This window comes from Eleutherodactylus coqui, chromosome 9, assembly GCF_035609145.1.
Source record: "Eleutherodactylus coqui strain aEleCoq1 chromosome 9, aEleCoq1.hap1, whole genome shotgun sequence".
Lineage (NCBI taxonomy): Eukaryota > Metazoa > Chordata > Amphibia > Anura > Eleutherodactylidae > Eleutherodactylus > Eleutherodactylus coqui.
The window spans coordinates 136,335,336-136,357,787 of record NC_089845.1 but is presented as its reverse complement, the minus strand read 5'-3'; the positions used below and the strand labels follow the sequence as shown (position 1 = coordinate 136,357,787).

General features: G+C 42.0%; 1 protein-coding gene across 1 annotated transcript in view; it reads right to left on the bottom strand.

Annotated features, from left to right (window-relative positions):
• CSMD3 (CUB and Sushi multiple domains 3) overlaps nt 1-22,452 on the bottom strand; it is a 909,686-nt gene that overhangs the window by 20,828 nt on the left and 866,406 nt on the right. Inside the window, exons 58-61 of the mRNA XM_066579038.1 lie at nt 19,803-19,976; nt 16,664-16,737; nt 14,856-14,967; nt 12,441-12,620 (exon numbers count right to left, since the gene is read on the bottom strand). Of these exons, the coding sequence (XP_066435135.1) occupies nt 12,441-12,620; nt 14,856-14,967; nt 16,664-16,737; nt 19,803-19,976 (540 nt within the window). The remainder of the gene's footprint in view (nt 1-12,440; nt 12,621-14,855; nt 14,968-16,663; nt 16,738-19,802; nt 19,977-22,452) is intronic.

Below are 22,452 nucleotides of genomic sequence, written 5' to 3'. Positions count from 1 at the left end.
AAGAAGCTAATAAGCTACTTAACTGTTTATGCAAAGATGATCGCTCAAAACTGTCACTCAAACTGTCCTTTGAGTGATTTTTGAGTCATCATCTATCAGTGTAAATAAGCCTTTAGTACTCATTTTAAATAAAGGTAACAGATACATTTCTTAAAAAATGTTATCACAAACCTAAAACAAATTACAAGAATAAAGGTCATAGGGAGAGATTTGTTTCAAATTCAAGAAGCTTAGATAGTATTTATTACTGCAGCTAGAGGCTCTTTATTATACTATTGTAGAAGAGTAAAGGGTTGGGATGCACCCCTCAATTTGGGAATGCTCCAGCTTCATACATTATGTTCGTGTACAGTTTTAAATCTTTTAGATGTGGTATATTTATGTGCATAAAATACACACAAAACGGAAAAAAAAAAAAAAAAAGTGTATGTTGTTTATCTATAGTTTTATATATTTTGTGCTATGTCCGATTTATTTTTTCACCCAGTGTTTCTTCTTTTGTTTGTTCTTGATTTTTTTGTGTTTATAGATCTATCAACAATTCACAACACAATTGACATGCTGTGGGGTAGAGATGAGCTGAGCCTGTAGAACTCAAATTTCAGGCAGTTTGATGTGGCAGAATTTGTATGTAGGGGGTGGTGGCAGCGATCGTATGGGCAATGGTGATTCATTGGATGTAGCACAGTGGTTAGCACTGTTGCCTTGTAGTGCTGGGGTCCTAGGTTTAAATCTGACCAAGGGCAACATCTCCATTGAATTTGCATGTTCTTTTTGTGTTTTCTTTCTCCCTCCACAGAAGGAGGAAGCATATGGTAAGCTCTGTTGCCACACAGTGATGGGGTTATAAGTTACAATGAGCTACATCCATTAAAGAACACCTTTCTCCCTAGTTTAGGGGTTTTCATGAACTTTTGTCTCAGTTCAATCCAATTCAGATCAAACCAAATTTTGTGCTGAATTTCAGTGAACCAGCCGAATCAAACTTTGAAAAGTTTGCTCATCACTACTGTGCAGTGTAAAATCTGAACTGCAGGTCAAATTCTATAGTGGAATTTTTGCAACATGTGAATGAAAATATATCCACTTATTTGTACTGCATTCCACTGCAGATGTTAACGTGAACATCCACAAGTAAAATCTGCAATAGTTTTGTCTCCTATGCATTCACTATTATACTATTTATATACTGTATTCGCTGTTATACTTACTAGAGTGTTTATATTGTGATATTGAATAGGGTGCATGACCTCATGGAGTAGGAGTGTTCCATTGGTGTTACTGATGTTTCCTAACTGGATCCTCATCAACAGGGAATTCCATATTGCTACAGTATATTGAATAGGTGTCACCTAATTAGAGCCCTTCACATACCTTACATCTATGTCACAACAAAGGATTCTATTGGCTACGACCCATTTAATAAGAGACAGTGAACCAGCCGATAATACTAAATATACTGTATTATTTAGGGACCCCAAAAAGATGCGGTGTGTTTACTAATATAATATATGTTTTTAACCCCTTAGTGACCAAGCCTGTTTGCGCCTTAATGACCAGGCCAAATTTTGCAAATCTGAACCGTGTCACTTTAGCATGGAAAAAACACCAGAAAGGTTTTGCATATCCAAGCGATTCTGACATTGTTTTTTCGCCACATGTTGTACTTCATTTAGGCGGAAAAAAAAGACCGATAGAATTTGTGTTTATTTATTAAAAGCGCCAAAATTGGGAAAATTTTTAAAAAATCGTCATTTTTTCACATTTTCAACTGCAATATCTCAAATATGTGCAAACATAATGTAGAAATTTTTGCTAAGATTTATATTTCCATCCGTTTACTTTATTTTGGGCGCACATTGGAAAAACTTTCGTTTTTTTTAACCATTTAGGAGACGTACAAATGTAACATTACTTTTCAGCATTTTGAGGAACACTTGGTTTTCCTACACCAATCCAAGATTGGAAAGGCTCATAGGCGTCAAAATGATAGATACCCCCACAAGTGACCCCATTTTAAAAACTACACCCTTTAACGTATTCTCTGAGGGGTGTCATGAGTATTTTAACCCCACAGTTTTTTTTTCAGGAGTCAATGCAATTTAGAAGAGAAAAACTAAAATTTCATATTTTTGCAAATATGTCATTTTAAAGACAGGACTTTTTTCTATAGTACACATGAAAATTAGGATTTGCACCCCAGAATGGATACCCCTGTTTGTCCCGTGCTCAGAAACATACCCATTGTGGCCCTAATCTTAGGTCTGGATGCACAATGGGGCCCAAAATGAAAGGAGCAACCGGTGGCTTTCGGAACAGAAATTTTGCTTGAAGGAGATTTAGGCCCTATTGCACACTTGTAGAGCCCTTGAGTGACCAAAACGATGGAGAACGCCCACAAGTGACCCCATTTTGAAAAGTAGACCCCTTTACGAATTTATCTAGGGGTACGATGACTTTTTTGACTTCACAGTTTTTGAATGAATCTAAGCCAAGCTGAAGGAAAAAAAAAATACGATTTTCATTTTTTTGGTAATTCTGTCATTTCAAAAGCAGTTTTTTTTGTACCGCACATATATGAATGAAGACTTGCACCCCAAAATGGATACCCCTGTTTGTCCTGTGCTCAGAAACATACCCATTGTGGCCCTAGTATTACGTCTATATGCACAATGGGGCCCAAAATGAAAGGAGCAACCGGTGGCTTTCGGAACAGAAATTTTGCTTGATGGAGATTTAGTCCCCATTGCCCACTTGTAGAGCCATTGAGTGACCAAAACGATGGAAAACCCCCACAAGTGACCCCATTTTGAAAAGTAGACCCCCTAATGAATTTATCTAGTGGTATGATGACTTTTTTGACTTCACAGTTTTTGAATGAATCTAAGCCAAGCGGGAGGAAAAAATTATGATTTTCATATTTTTGGCAATTGTGTCAATTTAAAAACTGTTTTTTTTGGACAGTATACATAGTAATGAAGACGTTCACCCCAAAATGGATACCCCCGTTTGTCCTGTGTTCAGAAACATACCCATTGTGGCCCTAATCTACTTAAAGGAAACATAGCTAGGCCTATAATGGAAGAAGCACCCATTGGATTTCAGGGTACAACGGAATAAATTCCAGTCCCCATTGCCCACTTGTAGAGCCATTGAGCGGCCAAAATGATAGAGAACCCCCACAAATGACCCCATTTTGAAAACTAGACCCCTTAAAAAATTCATCTAGGGGTGTACTACATATTTTGACCCCAAAGTATTTAAATGAATCTAAGCAAAGCAAAAGGAAAAAAAATATGATTTTCATTTGTTTGTCAATTTTGTCAATTTAAAAACAGCTTTTTTTTTACAGTGTACATAGGAATGAAGACGTTCACCCCAAAATGGATACCCCCATTTGTCCCGTGTTCAGAAACATATCCATTGTGGCCCTAATCTACTTACAGGACACATAGCTAGGCCCATAATGGAGGGAATGCCCGCTGGATTTCAGGGCAGAACTGAATAAATTGCAGGCCCCATTGCCCACTTATACAGAAAAAAAATGGACTTCCTAAAAATAATCCCCCCGCCCCCGCCATCCCCATTTTTTGGCATTCCCTAAATATTAGATAAAGGTAATAATATAAACTGCGTTTTATGTCCGAAGACAGGGGTAATTGCGGAGGCTGCTTGGGATGGGCACATGGGGCAAGAAAACCGGGTATCCCCCCCTCCTCTCATGTATTTTAGGGGGTATTTCGTAACCTCAGCGGCGGGTATGGGGTGTAAAAATTGGCGCTCTGTGAGGCTTTGTAATTTTGCTGCGGTGCGGCGGTCTCACAGAGAAGGCGCTCAACAAGCTGCTCCTGGAACTGCAGGAAGGCGAACGTTCCCGGGGCTTCTACGTATTACGTATTACAGGTAGCGGTCTGAATAACGCCGGGCTCACGTAGCCATAGGCGGAATCTGCTTGCGGAGGCCCGCAGCGGATCCCAGCTGTGAGCCTGGCTGTGACCCTGCGTATGGCCGCGTAATGTACTGCGCATAACTGCCTACTCACACAGGCGTTTTTTTTGTTTATATTTCCCGTGCCGTCGCTTAGAGATGACCCGGGTACCCGCAGCCCGTTCACAATGTGTTTACACATGGGCTGCGAGTATATCCGCCGCCATAGAGCACAATGGGCTCTAGGTCGCAGATATCCACGGTAAAATATAGCATGCCGTGTTCTGTTTCTGCGAGTGGATTACGTAATTCCGACCCGCTAATTGGGGGGGAATTGTGTAATCCAATGCATGCGATTGATCCGTGGATTACCGCTGATCAAGCGCATGCAGAACCCGTAATTCCTCTCCGGTCATGTGTGACCGGCCTAATGTTATATCGCTAATTTATCATGTGACCGGGGACCGCTCAGCGAGGCCACCGGTCACTGCTCCAAGCACACAGCGACTGTTGGTCGCTGGGAGCAAGGAGATTTAAAATTTTCTGGGCTCCCCGGCTCCTGCGAATGTGTCCGGCATTTTGCTGGCGGGCGCATACCCAGTAGCTGGCAGGATCCATGGAGGATAATCGCATCTGGATTCAAATGCGGAAGCCTCCGAGAAGATGTTTCATCTCCCCCCACCGATCGCATCGGTGAGGGGAGATGAAACTGCCACTTTTTAAAGAACTTTTACGTGATCGCCATTATGCATTGGATAAAGGCGATCACGTGACCAGTAACCGCATACCGCGGCTCCCCGTGACATCTCCAGGCTCTTGGCTAAGCAGCAGGGAGATTTTAAATTTCTTGGGCAATCTTTCACTTTTGCGCATGCGTCCGCCATCATGCTGACGGGCGCATGCGCCGAAGCTGGGGTAAAGTCCACGGATGAACATCCCACCAGGGAACAAATCCGGGACCTTGGGTACGTAATTTCATCCCCCCTTACAGATACGATCCGTAAGGGGAGATGAAACTTTAACTTTTTAAACTTTTTTTAACTTTTAACTTTTTTTTTTTTTTTTTACTTTTTAACTTTATATATCACCGTTATCCGATGGATAACGGTGATCATATGACTGGAAACTGCATACAGCGGTCCCCAGTCATATCTCCCTGCACTCGGCTATCTGTGACAGCCGGGTGCAGGGAGATTTTGAATTTGCCGGGCTCGCCGGCTTCTGCGCATGCGCGCCACATCGGCGGGGGGTCCCGACACCAGCCGGAGGACATCAGCGGACCTGAGGTGAGTATTTTCACCTCCCCTCATGGATCCGATCCATGAGGGGAGGTGAAACTTTTCTTTTTTTACACTTTTTTTCACTTTTTCCACGATCGCCGTTAACCATTGGATAATGACGATCGCGGTACCGCTCACCGTGGTCCCCGCTGACATCTCTTGCCTCCCGGCTACCTACAGGAGCTGGGAACCAGGAGATTTTAAATTTCCCGCGCCGCCGGGTCTTCTGCGCATGCGGCTGACGTAATGCCACTTGGCGCGCATGCGCAGAAGGACGGCTACGGGGCCCGAAGCATCGGGACAGTGGGGAGCCGTGCCGCGGACCTCGGTGAGTAATTTCAGCTGCTCCGATGGATCCGATCCATCAGAGCAGCTGAATCTTTAACTTTTATTGCAGTTTTATTTACTTTTTTGCGATCGGCGATAGCGCTGATCGCAATGCTGGGGGGAGGGGGGGTCCGAACAGCCCGGGATGACAGCTCCATGCTCTCAGCTACCTGCGGACACCAACAGCATGGAGCTGTCACGTCCAGAGCCCGAGGGGCTTTATTCTCTGCAGGACACATGTTTTTACGTCCTCAGAGAATAAAGCCCACTTCGGGAGGACGTAAAAACACTATGGGCTGGTCTTTAAGGGGTTAAACTACCACGTTCAAGTAGAGTCGTACGATAAACTATTAACCATGTGAACTCCAGAGCTCCATAAACCCACGACTGTGGTAGGTATCTGGATGCAGATGAATGCAGCAATAATTATAATTACTGCATAAAGTAAGACAGATGTTTAGCTAAAAGCAGAACAGACATAGGCCCAATGTCCACTTGCATGCACAGATTCCATCTGCTGAATCCTGCAGCGGAATCCAGCCATGTCCGTGGACATAGACAGGAAAATACATTTTCTTACTTGTCCAGATCCAGCGCGTGTCTCCTTTCTTCAGCAGGGATCTTCTTTCTTCAGCACGGCGGTTACGTCCGTAAGCTCCGGGATATGCCGGACACATGCACAGTGCAATTTTATTTTTTTTAATCTCCTGCTTTCCCACGGATCCATGGCACGTACACAGTGACAGCTGTGGCTGTGCTGCGGATCTGACAGCTGTGGCTGTGCCGCGGATCGGACAGCTTACACTTCAATGGAAGTCGTCCCGCAGGATTCGCTGAAAAATGGAGCACACTGCCATTCCTTCCCACGAATGTGAATTATACGCCAGGGAAAAATCCCATCCGTATTCTTTAAATTGCCATGTGCATGCTGCTAATGCATCCCTATGGGCGGCTAGAGGTGCGGATCTACCGCATGGCAGACTCGCACAGATTTTATAATTAAAATCCACCCATGGACAGAGGCTCATTTAAAATTTAACTGCTTCAAAAGTAAATAAATAGCTTTCAATATGTGTTTGGATAAAAAAAATAATGTTAATAATAGCCAATTGATAAGAAAAGTTAAAGGAGATGTCTCGAGGAAGCAGTGAATTTTTTTTTTTGCCCAGTCCCCCTAATTAAACATACATTACTAATTACCCCTGTAAATTACTTTCCTAGCTGGTTTCTACTTACCGTTCCAGCGTTTCAGCAACTTATAAAACTTTTTCCCAAGATGGCCGCCAGCTCTTTTCGCATCGCTTGCTGTAGCCCGACGTGCGCGCTCCCGAGACGCTACCAGCTGTGTCTCCATGGCAACCAGACGCCCCACAGCCGCCGACCGGACCCCTGGAGTGAACACGGCCGACCTGTCACCCACCGCCAGGCAGAAGGTAACCGGCGCAGCCCCCCCCATCACAGCGGCAGCCCCCCCGGCCTAGCGCTAGTTCCCCCATCACAGCGGCAGCCCCCCCGGCGCAGCAACAGCCCCCCCCCATCACAGCGGCAGCCCCCCCCCGGCCCAGCGCTAGTTCCCCCGACGCAGCGACAGCCCCCCCCCGGCCCAGCGCTAGTTCCCCCCATCACAGCGGCAGCCCCCCCGGCCTAGCGCTAGTTCCCCCATCACAGCGGCAGCCCCCCCCATCACAGCGGCAGCCCCCCCCCCCCCGGCCTAGCGCTAGTTCCCCCATCACAGCGGCAGCCCCCCCCGGCCCAGCGCTAGTTCCCCCATCACAGCGGCAGCCCCCCCCCCCGCCCAGCGCTAGTTCCCCCGGCGCAGCGACAGCCCCCCCCCCCCCCCCCCCGACGCAGCCCGGCGCAGCCCCCCCCCCGACCCATCACTTACCTGGGAGGCTTCTCGGGACAGCTGGGCTGCTGGGCTGGGCTTCTCCGCTGGGCAGCTCCAGTTTCTGCACCTTCCTCTAACAGAGGAAGGTACAGAATGGCCGCTCCAGCGCGCTCCCGAGCAGTGACAGCTCGTCTGCGCATGCGCAGAAGAGCTGTAGCGGGGAGCACACTGAAGCGGCTCGTGCTGAATGGAGAAGACCGGACTGCGCAAGCGCGTCTAAAAAAGCAAGCTGCCGGCGAATTTAGACGGAACCATGGAGACGAGGACGCTAGCAACGGAGCAGGTAAGTGAATAACTTCTGTATGGCTCATAATTAATGCACGATGTACATTACAAAGTGCATTAATATGGCCATACAGAAGTGTATAACCCCACTTTGTTTCGCGAGACCACCCCTTTAAGTTTTAGGTTCAAACTACAGCTAAAGGGAGATTGATAATCATTGAATTATAGGATATACCATAGTCTTTAAGTAAAAAAAAGGAAGTTTCCCAGCGTTGCATGTGTTGTTCTGTTCAATAGGAGGCTCTGGGGACGCTGGCCCAAGGGGATATTCTATCAGATGTTGTAGAAATACATACATCTGTGTGTGTCTTAGATTATCCTCTAGACTCTTTAAACACTGACTATAGTCCAGTGGGACTAGTAATTATTCACCTGTTTGACTGCACTAACTGTGAAATACCAAGAGAGAAGCAAAACTTGCTTTGACCATGATCCCTTGAGACAGATCTTACAATAAAAGCTCTGAAGCTAGCATTTAGTGTTATAAAACCTTAACAGAAGAATAGAAGTAACATACCGAGGATTGTCATAGTACAGAACACAAAATATACTTATCTTGATACATTGAGGTGACTCAAATTAAGATAATTTACGCAGTTAAGAGTTACCAATAACCATTATTATCAATTACCACATTAACGTTTATGGATCCCTTTAGGGTATGTTGACATGTATCAGAATCTGTGCAGATTTCCAATGTAAAAATCTACATCATTGGTGCAAATCTTGACGTGGATCCACATCAGACTTTATGCCTTCAATTGAAAAGGTGAAATCAGCTGTGGAACTGCATCAAAGTCTGTAGCACAAAATATGCTATTGGTGCGGCTCTGCACCAACTCAATCAAGTACGAAATCACTCCTAGGTACATCTTAATTACTTTGTATGTATATTTAAGAGGTAGCCTGGGCATTTAATATTGATAACCTATCCTGAGGATAGGTCACCGATAATTGATCAGTGAGGGTCTGCTGCTTGGCATTTTCACCGATCAGCTGATCATTTGGCCCAATGTCAGTGTAGCAAAGTCGAACATCTGCATCAGTGGTCAGACCCATAAGAGTAATTCACTTCCAATTAAATCAATGGCAGCAATGCCTTCAGTTACACTTCCGGCTCTTCATATCGGTCACAGCTGGAAGTGCAATATAAGGCATGACTCCCATTGATTTCCATTATTGATTTAAATTACTATTCATTTCAATTTCCAGCTCTGACCACCGCTGCAGACTTTCTGCCCTACCACTCTGAGGGTGCATTCACACGAACGTATATCGGCTCGGTTTTCACGCTGAGCCGATATACGTTGTTCTCGTGTGCAGGGGGGGGGGAGGATGGAAGAGCCAGGAGCAGGAACTGAGCTCCCACCCCCTCTCTGTCTCCTCTCCGCCCCTGTGCACTATTTGCAATGGGGAGAGGCGGAACGGGGGTGGGGCTAATTCGTGGCCCTTAGCCCCGCCCCCGTCCCACCTCCTCTCATTGCAAATAGTGCAGAGGGGCAGAGAGGAGGCAGAGAGGGGGCGGGAGCTCAGCTCCTGCTCCTGGCTCTTCCATCTCCCCTCCCCCCTCTGCAGAGAGAGACAACGTATATCCGCTCAGCGTGAAAACCGAGCCGATATACGTTCATGTGAATGCACCCTCATAGTGGGCTGGAGGATAAGCTGATCATCGTGGATCCCGAGCGGCGGACACCCGCTGATCAATTTTAATTAGGATAAGTCATCCGTAGTAAATACCCAGAATATCCCTTCAATAATTAAAACATATATGCAGTTTGTTTCGATTACAAATTTTGTAATGTTTGAATTCTGAAGCTTGTATGTTTTACAATACAAGCTGCTCAATTACATTCCATGCTTATTCAGAGATGAGCTCTCTGATGGCATAGATTACAGCCTCTACCGCTGATCTCCAGAATGAAAACATAATCTGACAACCAAATAAAATAAACTTAAATCAAAGCAAATCTCAGACTTATGATTTGTCTGATATAATTGAATGTTTGCAGTTATTGGATTAAGTATTGCTTCAATGGCTGCAAAGATAAACGTGAATAGTCTAAAGGCATTTTACATGGACAGAGGATTATGAATGAACATTCATCTGAGCATTGGTTCACCCGGTCATCTGCCTGTGTGAAAGTGCTGCCAATCTTTTATTCCACACCAAAATTCATCACTGCAGACAGCACATATTCCCGTAAAAAGGCCAATGTGCTGCCATAATGATGATACTGTGTGGGGATGAACGACTGTATGAATGATCGTTCATCCTCCATACCGTCTTAGTTGGCTTTGGTGAAGGACAGTTAAATGTGCCCAAATCTTGTTAATAAACACTTGTTATATGGCTCATATTAATCCATGTAAAAGCACCTTTAGATAATAATAGGTTAAATATGTAGTTTTAGTTTGTTAAAGTAGTTGAGTGCTTTATAAACTAAACTTAAACTTAGTCCCACAACTTCACAGACTTTTTTTTTTGGGGGGGGGGGGATCCTAGAGAATCATATATTGGGACTGCCCTTTAATAAGCTTGCTTTGGGCAGAGATGCGACTACCTATTCATCAATTTTTTTGACTTAGCGTGGGGGATAGAGGGCAGCCCTGGCGTGTCCCATTTCGAATATCGAATGGCGGCGAGAGAAATTCGTTGATTTTTAATCTAGCATGTGGCTTTGAATAAAGAGAAAATATAACTGAGATGAGGGGGGGGGGGTGGGAAGTTAAATCTAAGAAGCCCTCTTTCCATAAAGATCCAGTCCACCCTATCGAAAGCTTTCTCAGCGTCAGTGCTTACGAAGGCCATTGGTATTTTGCAAGTTTGAGAATATTTCGCGGCGTGGAGTAATCTAAGACAGTTTTCCCTTCCCTCACTACCTTTGACGAAACCTGTTTGTTCTGGGTCTATCAATACTGGGATGAATTCTCCCATTCTCCTGATTTTGTTTTTTCACTCTAGAGCCGAGTGCTATCAATAGGCCTCTCACATAGACTTGATATGCCACTGACACCAAAAGTTCAATTGCTCACTTTTCCCTAATGTGGTTAGAAGGAACTATATTTTGTTGTTACGGCCTATACTAACTGCAGCATGCTGACTAACTGTAAGGCATTGGAAGCAAAACTCTCATTTGCTAGAATGAAGTCTATTAGGAATTTAGAGTATTACTCTACCCTTAACCAAAATAAACCCAACCATCTTAATGCTCTTTGGGAAACTTTTGGATCACCAGCAACTATAAATGTCTGTGTATCTCTCTGCTTTGGTGTCTTGTTTTGTCATATTTTTCCTACATTTCTGGTTTCAGTGATTTAGGATCTGTATTTTGGTGATGCCTGCTAGGTTGGTTATGTATTCTGACAATGTGATTTGATCTATTAGTATATAATAGTAAATGTATATTTGTCTTGCTCATTCCCTCTCTTTTTTATTGTTAAAATGTATCAAAACCACAGTAAAGGAAAAAGTAGTTTTCTTCAGACAACCTCTTCTCCTATACTTTACTAGATTAGATAGAGGAGGTCTTTCACTCAGATGTGCTCTCTATTTTCGAGACCACCCATTTGTAACTATTCAGGAGTTCCTTCTATCATTAAAAATGTTTCTAGGAATTTACTATTGATGACCTATCCTTAGGATAGCTCATTGATAGTTTGTCGCTGAGGATCTGCCACTAAGGATAGTGAGTTATTTACCAGGAGTCTGGCATTTTTCAGATCACCTGATCCTCTTGCCACTATGAGTGCAGACAAGCCAGATGTTCGTATCAGTGGCCGGAGCTGGAAGTGTAATAAAAATGCTCTTCTCCCATTGAAATCAATGGGAGCGATATCTTCTATTACACTTCCAACTCTGACTGCAATGAGAAGTAGAAAGTTTAATGGAAACCATTGCTCCCATTAACTTCAATGGGTAAAAGGCTTTCAATTACATTTTTAGCTCTGACCAATGATGTGGATTTCTGGCTTAGCTGCAAAAATGATGGCCAAAGGATCAACTAATCAGTGGGAATCTGGAGCAGTGGACTCCTGCTGATCAACTATTGATGACCTATCCTGAGGATAGGTCATTAATAGTAAGTCCCTGGAAAGCCCCTTTAAGAATACCCATTCAGGAAGCTATTCCATACAGAGTTCACCAGAAAATGACCTTTCGATAGAAATGGTAAACTGATCTTATCTTGATATTTAATATATGCAATGAGAACAGGCAAAGCAATGAATAGATACATGGTTAAAAGAATCTGAATGATTTACCCTTCCCAATACTAAGGTTCTTTGAGGTAGAAATGGGAGTAGGGGCTACCCAAAGTAAAAACATTTTTTAGGGGTCCCCCATAGTAAAAAAAAAAAATGTTAGAGCTGAATGCATTAAAGACTCCTTGTGACCCAAGTCAACTAGTTAGAACCAAACAAAAAAGTTTAAGTTAAATCAAAAAGACGCAAGCTACATAAAAAAAAACCCAAATTACTGTAAATCTTTAAAGTATTATATTTAAGCACTAAATTTAAATGACTGATAAAGTAATATAGTTAAGTGAAACAAAACGGTGTATATAATTAAATGAATTTGTTTTTAAACCTTGGAATTCCCATTTCTTTCCCTTTTTAAATTCCCATTTTTTCACATTGTGATGAACAAAATCATTAAAAAAAACAAAGTCTTGAATTTAATTTTTCTGCCAAGTGCAAATAATTCAAATGTTTCAAGACAAGTATTATTACATTACCTGTGCAAACTGGAACTTTTCCGCTCCATGTGTTATCTGGCTGGCAAATTCTGTGCTCAGTCCCTCCCGAGAGAAGATATCCCGGCTGGCAAGTGTAAATTAATGTATAACCAAGTGACGGAAGATCTATTCCAACGACGTTTGAATGTAATGGAGATTCTGGCTGCTTGCAGCTGTGGGCTGTAGAATAAACAACTGGTAAGCGATAGAGCTAAAACTCATTACTATCATTTATCTATGAAATTGCAACAGTGTTTTATAGTTGGTTGAAGTACTTGTTTAATTTAAATGCAATATGGGATACACTTGTGGAATGTCATTGTAGGAACCGGATTTATTAGAACATAAAGGCATACAAAAAACTTAAAGGGATTGTCTGAGTTGTACCACCTTGATATAACCCCTTCTTCATTGAAGAACATAACAGATTGTCATATACTCACCTCTTCCAGCTCACGTTGAATCCCATGACGGTGCTCAGTCCTTCGTTCCAGTCTGTGTTTACAGCTGCAGTCCCACACGGTTTACATGACGTCACAGAGGCTGCAGCCAATTACAGAGCTCAGTGATCGAATACTGAGCTCTGTAATTGGCTGCAGCCATGTCACATTTCATAAACCTGGTGGAACTGAGGCTATAATGCAGACTTGAGCAGGGGACTGAGCACTGTTGCAGGACATAGTTGGAGTCGGGACATGGTACAACTCAGACACTCCCTTTCAGGAAATAGGTAATGGCAGTCATATGCATATCTACAGCCACTATATAGTGTAGAGATATCATCCATAGCTTCTCAAATTTCAGCTTCCTAGGCACATTTTAGTGACATTGGAGAAATGGAATATTGGGATCAAGAGCACTATTCACATGATTGTAAAGATTGCATGGTAAAATAAATCCTCAAGCAAAAAATAAGCTTTTTTTCTGTCTATCCAAAGGTGACCGCAAAAAACTGAGAATAGGTCAATGTTGAGACATGGCCCTAACAGCCATGTGGTTGCGCTGTTTTCTGCTGATGTACTTAAGTATTATATTTTAATGAGACTCAGAAATATTTTGAATGGTTTTGCATCAGACATTGTAACCAAATCTATCTTTTTTTATGTCTGTCATTGTTGAATAATCAAAAAATTTCAATAAACATTGATTATAAAAAAAAAATGTTGGGACATGTGGACCTTTTACCTTGGCTCACAATTCATTTGAGAACGTGAAAAAAGGTAGCATATGGTCAGAATTTTTAAATGTGAAACTAAGCTTTGCATTAAACGTTCAAGTATTTTTCCCAAGCAAAATAGTGTAGTTTGCAACTCCAAAGCAATCCTGACAGACCCCATTATAAGTCCTTCACAGCTGTCATAGCCAAGACACTGGTGTGAACAAAGCCTAAATCAAGTCTTAAGTTTTATACATAGGAGAGGTAATTTTTTACTTTGTATCCAGAGAATTGACCAGTGTATTCCAAATGGAAAAGAATTCTAGGTTATGGTTTGAATCCCGAATGCAGAACTCTGATATTTTGGGAGTGGCTAAAGTGATATATGTACCAGCATAAATGTTATGTAAAAAAGAATTAAACAAAGGAAATTGAAATACTTAATACATTATACTGTATATCAAAATAGTTAGAATGTATTAGAGTCCATTCACATCTACATTGGAAGTTTCATTTAGAGCCTTAAGCACAAATGTAGTTTAGAACGCCAAATAAAATAAAGCAGCATGCAGTGTTATTTCATCAAGTACAATGCTGGTTGGAATGCTGGATTGACCCCATTTAAGTCAAGCCATTCAGTGCAGTTAGGCTCAGGCATGACGGAGCCAAACAGTGGAAATGACCCAGAACCCCAGCACAGATGTGAATGGGGCCTTATTCGTCCTCACTACCCCAGTAGAATTTGTCACTCATTTGCTTAATAGATAATCATTTTCAACAATTAAATTGAAACGCTCAAGTATTCTATATATGCTTTTTTGTTTAATCTTGTGGAATACATATTGTTTTTCCTGTTTCTTCACTGTTATGGGGTGTCAAAATTGATTTACTAGACACAATTTCAACTAAAACTTTCTCCAAAATTGGAATACATTTGTGTGGACCGAAATTGTAAATTTGTGCTATTCTTTCTTTTTTTTTAAAGCTACATTCATTACATATTACTATATTACCCTGCAAGGCTACCTTGTGCTTTGTTTTTTTCTGATTAAAAAACTCCCATAAAAATGTTATTGGTACCTTGCAGACTCATGAGTTGAAAATCGAAGATATTTAATCTATTTGTAGCTTAAGCAATGAAATGTTTTTTTTTTTCTAGATAGTTAGGCACGAGGCTGGGAAGATGTTAATTCATATCAGTGATGAGATTGTAAATGTAAAACTTAAAAAAATATATCAGATCCAAAACATTGTCTTACGAATGCACTCTGTTGGCATGCCGCTCCAGGTCAAGTCCGGAAGACAAGTACGAGTGGTGGATCCATGTAAGAGATATCCCTTTTTGCACGAGAATTGAACAATTCTTCCAACCTGACAAAATTAAAAACAGAAAACAGAAATATTCTGCAAGTGAGGTTAATTATTAATTTCTTGACTATTTTAGTTATTCAAGTTAACAAGCGGTGGAGGTTCACTCTAAAACGGTATTGCATAAAGACAATCCTTGTCCAGTTACCCTGTTAGAGGATAGGGATAAAATAGAGTGGGAAATCCCTTTTTTATTAGCTAGAACATGCATTAGCTTGGTAAGAGTTTATCAAGCTTTGGCAACCCCAACCTGTTTAGGCCTTGCATAATGCAATACAGCCGGCTCCATTGAAAGCAATGGCCTGCCGGCGAGCGCGGGATCAATTGTCGGGAAGAGCTTAAATATATAAGCCCTTCCCTGCAATTCATCCAGAAATGTGTAAAAAAATATATATATATATACTCACCTTGTCCCGGCAGAACGATGTTAGCCCATTGAATTCAATGGAGCCGGCAATACAGCCGGCTCCATTAAAAGCAATGGGCTGCCGGCGATCGCGGGATGAATTGTCGGGAAGGGGTTAAATATATAAGCCCTTCCCTGCAATTCATCCAGAAATGTGTAAAAAAAAAAAAATATATATATATATATACTCACCTGGTCCCCGCAGATGGAGTTTAGCGCGGCCAGCGGCAGTCCTCCTGAACTGCTCTGAACAGCTGTGAGTAGTATTCAGCAGCCGGGGATTTAAAATCTGATCTGATTGGTCCCGCTGAGCCAATCAGAGGCAGCAGTCACACACCCATTCATAAATTCATGAATGGGTGTGTGAGTGGAATCTGCCTCTGATTGGTCAGGCTGTGACCAATTAGAGGCAGCTCATTCAGCAGGCGGGGATTTTAAATCCCCGGCTGCTGAATACTACTCACAGCTGTTCAGAGCAGTTCAGGAGGACTGCCGATGGCCGCGCTGAACTCCATCTGCGGGGACCAGGTGAGTATATATATATATATATTTTTTTTTATTTTTACACATTTCTGGATGAATTGCAGGGAAGGGCTTATATATTTAACCCCTTCCCGACAATTCATCCCGCGATAGCCGGCAGCCCATTGCTTTCAATGGAGCCAGCTGTATTGCCGGCTCCATTGAATTCAATGGGCTAACATCGTTCTGCCGGGACAAGGTGAGTATATTTTTTTTAAATTTTTACACATTTCTGGATGAATTGCAGGGAAGGGCTTATATATTTAAGCCCTTCCCGACAATTTATGCCGCGAGGAGCCAGCTGTATTGCCGGCTCCATTGAATTCAATGAGCTAACATCGTTCTTCTCTGCCACAGCTGTTACAGCTGTGGCAGAGGAGAACGATCTTTATGCTGACAGTGCGGGGGGGGGGGGTCTCACTCTTGCCACTATTGTGGCTTAATAGTCGGACCTGGGAACTTGAGATGCAGCCCAACATGTAGCCCCTCGCCTGCCCTATCCGTTTCTGTGTCGTTCATATCACTTTCTTGAATTTCCCAGGTTTTCACAAATGAAAACCTTAGCAAGCATCGGCGATATACAAAAATGCTCGAGTCGCCCATTGACTTCAATGGGGTTCGTTACTCGAAACGAACTCTCGAGCATCACTGAAAGTTCGACTCGAGTAACGAGCACCCGAGCATTTTGGTGCTTGCTCATCTCTAAACATTACATATTACAATATTACATATTATGCACATATCATTTAAACACATTTTTCAAAAATTTACCTGATAACCATAAGTATTATTTTGGAAACCATGACGTGGTGTCCCTGGATTATCACAAGATGTCAATGTAGGTTCTGAGAAGGTGAAACCATTAAAATATTAATGGTACAATGTTTAAAAGCAATACATATAAAACAATTAAATATTTTGGAAGAAGTACACTATTGAAGAGCGCGTTGTCTCTTATCACAGATAATGTAAAGCCTGCCAACTACTTCTTTCCTGCTTTCTATACAATTTTCAGTATTCAAAAACTTCATCTTTATTATGAAAGGAAATTAAAATATATTGTCATGTATATTTCTTAATACATATTTCACCTTAACGAGTACCTAAACTTTATTTGTGCATATCCATAGCCATTAATAATTCTAGCAATGTGCTTGGTTACTGGAATCTGCTTCCATCAGGTGCAAAATGCCCACAGATGTTTCTGTATAGTGCAGTCTTCTGTCTCTCTTAAGACTTTCCTTGTTGCTAACGCCTCTTTCATACAAGATGAGTTTTTGCATTAGATAGGAGTGCACAAAAGCACTTCGATAGGAAACAATTGTTTCCTTTAGAAGCGTTCACATGCAGGAATTGTAGCTTTGCTAAATGCAAAGACAGGACATGCGAGTGATATGTGTGCCTCTAGCTCCATGGTGCGCGCAAAGGCAGGACATGCATGTGATATGTGTGCCTCTAGCTCCATGGTGCGCGCAAAGGCAGGACATGCATGTGATATGTGTGCCTCTAGCTCCATGGTGCGCGCAAAGGCAGGACATGCATGTGATATGTGTGCCTCTAGCTCCATGGGGCGTGCAAAGGTAGGACCTGTCCTATCTTTGCTGCATGCTTGCCATAAAAGGAAAGCACACAGCCCGCACTTCGGATCATGTATCATCTACTGTATCTATCTATCCCATCTCTATCTCTCTATCTTATTTAATCTAATCCTTGAACAAAAATTTGTGATCTTGTTCTACTTGTGAACAAATATTTTTCTCAAAATTATAGGAAAAGCAATAATACAACATAATAAATAATTTACTAGAGTAGAGGAAAAGTTGGGTTCCTCTGTATGGTAACAGAATAAAAAACAAAGGCACTCCAGAGGATGATGGAAGCAAATGTTACAGTACCATTACTTCAGTTGATTTGTGGATGAAAGAACCTCACTGTTAAAACTCAGACATGTACTTGGGACCTGTCAAACATCGAATATTAGTTCCTAAGCTACAGGGAACTGACCTATGTACTATATTATATTATAATATGTAATATTAAGGGGAGTTTAGGACTTTGCCACATGCTGTTTTATTATAAGTCCAATACATAAAAAGTATGTGATAAACTCCCCCTTGGAGGTGGCTGCTTGCAATCATAATTTTATCATTTAACTTTGTCTGAATGAGGCATTTGTAGCTCCGTATCAGAAACTTAATGCTCCAACTGCTACAAATATGTATTAAGAAATTTAATTAGCACATGAGCCCTCGTAGGAGTTTTGACTACTTCTTCTGGATCAACATTGCAGATTATTAGGCTAGACTGGATGGACATATTTGTCTTTTTTCAACCTTACAAACTATTGGGGGGAATTTTAAGACCAGCGTTTCAAATGCCAATCTGAATATGATCCCTGCCTGAACATGATGTGCTTAATGTGTGAAGAGCTGCTTAACTCTTTATATATATGAGGCACATCTCAGACTGTCCGTGCACCTATAAAGAAATCCAAGTCAAGTATGAGTTAAATTAAATTTCTAGTGTAATTTCACCAGTTTCTAGTGTAATTGATACACAAGTCTGTCGGCTGGGGTGACCACTCACTTCCTGACAAACCAATCCCCAGTTTAAAGAAAACTGTGATATGCTGAGATAAAAGTAAAATATTGCAAATTGTTTTATGTAAGTAAGGCTTGAGACAAATTTTACAACATTCTTACCCAGTCTAAGGGTGCATTCCCACGAACGTATATCGGCTCGGTTTTCACGCCTAGCCGATATACGTTGTCCTTGTGTGCAGGGGGGGGGGGAGGATGGAAGAGCCAGGAGCAGGAACTGAGCTCCCGCCCCCTCTCTGCCTCCTCTCCGCCCCTCTGCACTATTTGCAATAAAACCAGGTGCGACGGGTGTGGGGCTAAGTTCCGAGAATTATCCCCGCCCCCGCCCCGCCTCTCCTCATTGCAAATAGTGCAGAGGGGCGGAGAGGAGGCAGAGAGGAGGCGGGAGCTCAGTTCCTGCTCCTGGCTCTTCCATCCTCCCCCCGCCCTGCACACGAGAACAACGTATATCGGCTCGGTGTGAAAACCAAGCCGATATACGTTCGTGTGAATGCAGCCTTAGCTTAATAAATTCTCCTTAATATTACTATGATAGATTTTTAAATCAATTCAGATTAAATAAAACTACATTGGTATTCAAGATGGACTTTCACTTAAAGGTAACCTGTTGCCTCCAAACAGCACTATGAACTATGTTATGGGGCTGTTCAGGGAAGTGACAGGGAGACGTGGCATCTATTTTTTATACTCACCAGTACCAACATTCCCATGGTGTCCACTGGTGCAGTCCATGTGCAGTTGAGACCACTGCCTTTCTATGAGAGTGCATGCATGTGGCAATCTTGAAAGGGTCAGATTTTTGAACCACGTGCGGACTTCACTGGCATATACCGCAGGAATGGGGGAGTGGCTGAGGAGCATAAAGAATACATCCGCTGGATCCTTTTCACCTCCTTGAACAGCACCATAACTTAGCTTATGTTGCTGTTCAGAGACGACAGGTTCCCTTTAATAGCTCACAGAAAGTGACAGCATCACTGGTGTATTCAATAAAAATAGACTTTTATTGCTCCATGTTCTTAAAAAGATACAGGCAACGTTTGGACTATTGATGTCTTTCTCAAGCCTCCCTTTAATATGATCATGCATACTTAGGCATGTAAAAGTCTCAGAAATTCATTATAAGGCTTGTAATTCTATCTGAATGGGGCTTAGCTGTAAAACCACAAACAAGCTACAGAAAAAAATGGTGATTTTCCAAAAAAGAAATAACTACTGTCTTTGACTTAAGAGATGAAGTCTTTGTTGATCTATTGGTCTTTCTTAAAATATTATGCAAGGCACAGTAATGTACAGCAGACTAGTTTTACCTATACAGCGTGGTGGTGAACCACTCCAGGTTCCATCTGCTTGACATATCCTTGTGCTGGAACCAACCAAAATATGGGATGGATTGCACATAAAAGATACTTCTGATTGGAAGATAAAGCTTTTGCCTTCTCGTTTTCCATTTGCAGGTATTCCAGGATCACCACAAAATTTTGCTGTAGGGAGAGATGAAAAAATGTTAAAAAAAACTGACCATTAAAAAGTGTTCATGATGATTAATATTGCCTCAGTGATACCAAAATTGAATTTCTTCAATTAAATCCTTATAATCCATCAGGCTATATTACTATGATAACTTAAAAGGACTGTCTGCTCTAGACCACATCTTTCCATACGCTCAACCTTCTTGGGTTGTCCAGCATGCATGATCCTTCCTTCCCCCTGACATCTACCATCGGGGTAGAGTTGGTAGACTGCTGTATGCATAAGATGGATTCCACAAAAATTGATGGGTTTGGACTATTTTCTCCATTATGTAAGGACAGCTGTAACCTAAATTTAACAAATCAAGATCTAGTTTTTGGACTACTCTCTTTTTCAGTAATCATTACAAAAAATCCCAGAGGCTTTTAAGGAAAATTGTAGTCATTTTGCTAAATTCTTGCTTATTGTAAATTGTGGGCAGCCATAATGTGTGAATATAGCTGAACATATTAATGCAATATTCACTCTTCATCTTTTAATGAAAAAATAGAGTAAAATTGCCTGGCTTAATCTATACATTTTGGCTGGCAATTGTAAGACGGAAGGATGACATGTGGTGGTCTCTATGCAGATGAGTACGGAGTCAGTGCTGTATCACTGAGTTAGTACAAGTGCCTGCTGAGAGTAATATATTTAAGACATATTTTAATTAGACAGGGCAAAGTAGATAGGTCATTTGGTTTTTGTCTGTTGTCAAACTCTGCTTTTCTATAATGGCGTCCTGTGGAGATGGTTTTAAGAATATGAACAAACCAGAGTGTAATTCACAATTATTTAATACAATGAAGTTTAATATTGAGAATTTTGCTGTCAGAATGTTTCCAAGATATAAAAACAGTGGTGAGAAAGAAAGGGTTTGCTGTTGGAATATATCATAGCCTGGCATTTCTTATAGACTGTTCAAGGGTTTCTTAAAGCAACAAGAAAAGCCTTAACTTTTACGTCAGGGGTGGCAAACTGGTCTCAACATGCTAAAAGATACCTGCTGGTGGCAATTCAACAAACAGAAAACAACAAATCTCATCTAGATCAAAGGAATAAAGAAGAATTCTGGAATGTTTTTTCCATTCCCATTCCAAGTATTGCTAAAATTACACTATGAGTAAGGTAAGAAAGTTGAGAACCACTGTGTTATCGTGCACCATCTTATAGATGTTCTAATAATACTAGAAAAAAAATAATCAAAACAGAAATGTATGCAAGTTTGGGGGTTGGAAAACAGATTGCCACTTCTGTGCCTTCTTTCAGTGAGTCCTTTCAGTTATTTAGCAGACTTGAGAAAGGTTCAATGACACACCTTCCAGAAGCCTTGAGTCTGAAGTCTGATTTTTGAGGTGTGGCTCACCTCTCGGTGGCAGACTAGTACTTTGTAGGAGTATTAAATGGGTGCTGTCTTGGGGTTATATTTTACTCCAATTTTTCCTTTACCCCCTACATCCAATCTCTTGCCCAACCATGTCACCTGCATCTCAATAATATTGCAAGAATCTGCACTTTTCTCACTCTGGGCATGCTAAAAATGCTCACCGTTGCCCTCATCCACTCTCGGCTTGATTATTGCAACTCACTGCTGATCGGCCTCTGCCATGCCAGACTCTCCCCACTCCAATCTAACCTGAATGCGGCAGCCAAGTTCATCTTCCTGTCCAGCATCTACTCGGATGCCTTTGCCCTGTGCCAGTCATTGCATTAGCTGCCCGTCAAATAAAGAATTGAATTCAAACTCACTACCCTCATCCACAAAGCTTTAAACAGCTCTAAACAGCACTGCGCCACCCTATATTGCATCCCTCAATCTCAATCCACCACCCAGTGCACACCCTCAACTCCGCCAATGAAATCAGATTAAGCGCCCTTCTAACTTGAACCTCTCATTCCCTCTTCCAAGACTTCTCCAGAGCAGCACCTGTCCTCTTGAACGCACTACCCCAAACTATCCGGGCAATCCCTGACACACATAATTTCAGGTGAGCTCTAAAAACGCACCTTTTCAGGGAGACATAACATATCCTCTAAACCAAACCCCTCTTTACTCCGCCAGATAACAGGCTCCCTGTCCTACTGACTGCAATGCCTGCAAGGCGCATTCTACCACCCCTCCAGTCATACAGAATTAGCCACTATATGGCTCAATTTGACCATTGTCTATGTGTATAGCATCCCACACTCTCCACCTTGCCATAATGCGCACATCTCCAGCCCCTTCACCTTCTGTATCCCTCCATTATTTGTAGTACGTAAGCTTGTTGGAGCAGGACCCTCAACCCTACTGTCTGCATCAACTGATTACTAGATGTAACCATGGTTTTGTTTTTGTTCCCCCTGGTTTGTTAGCACTGCTGAATATATTGATGCTATATAAAAAAAGATTATTATTGTATATTTGTAAGAACCACAAGATATTTTTAGAGGAAATCTTTAATGAGA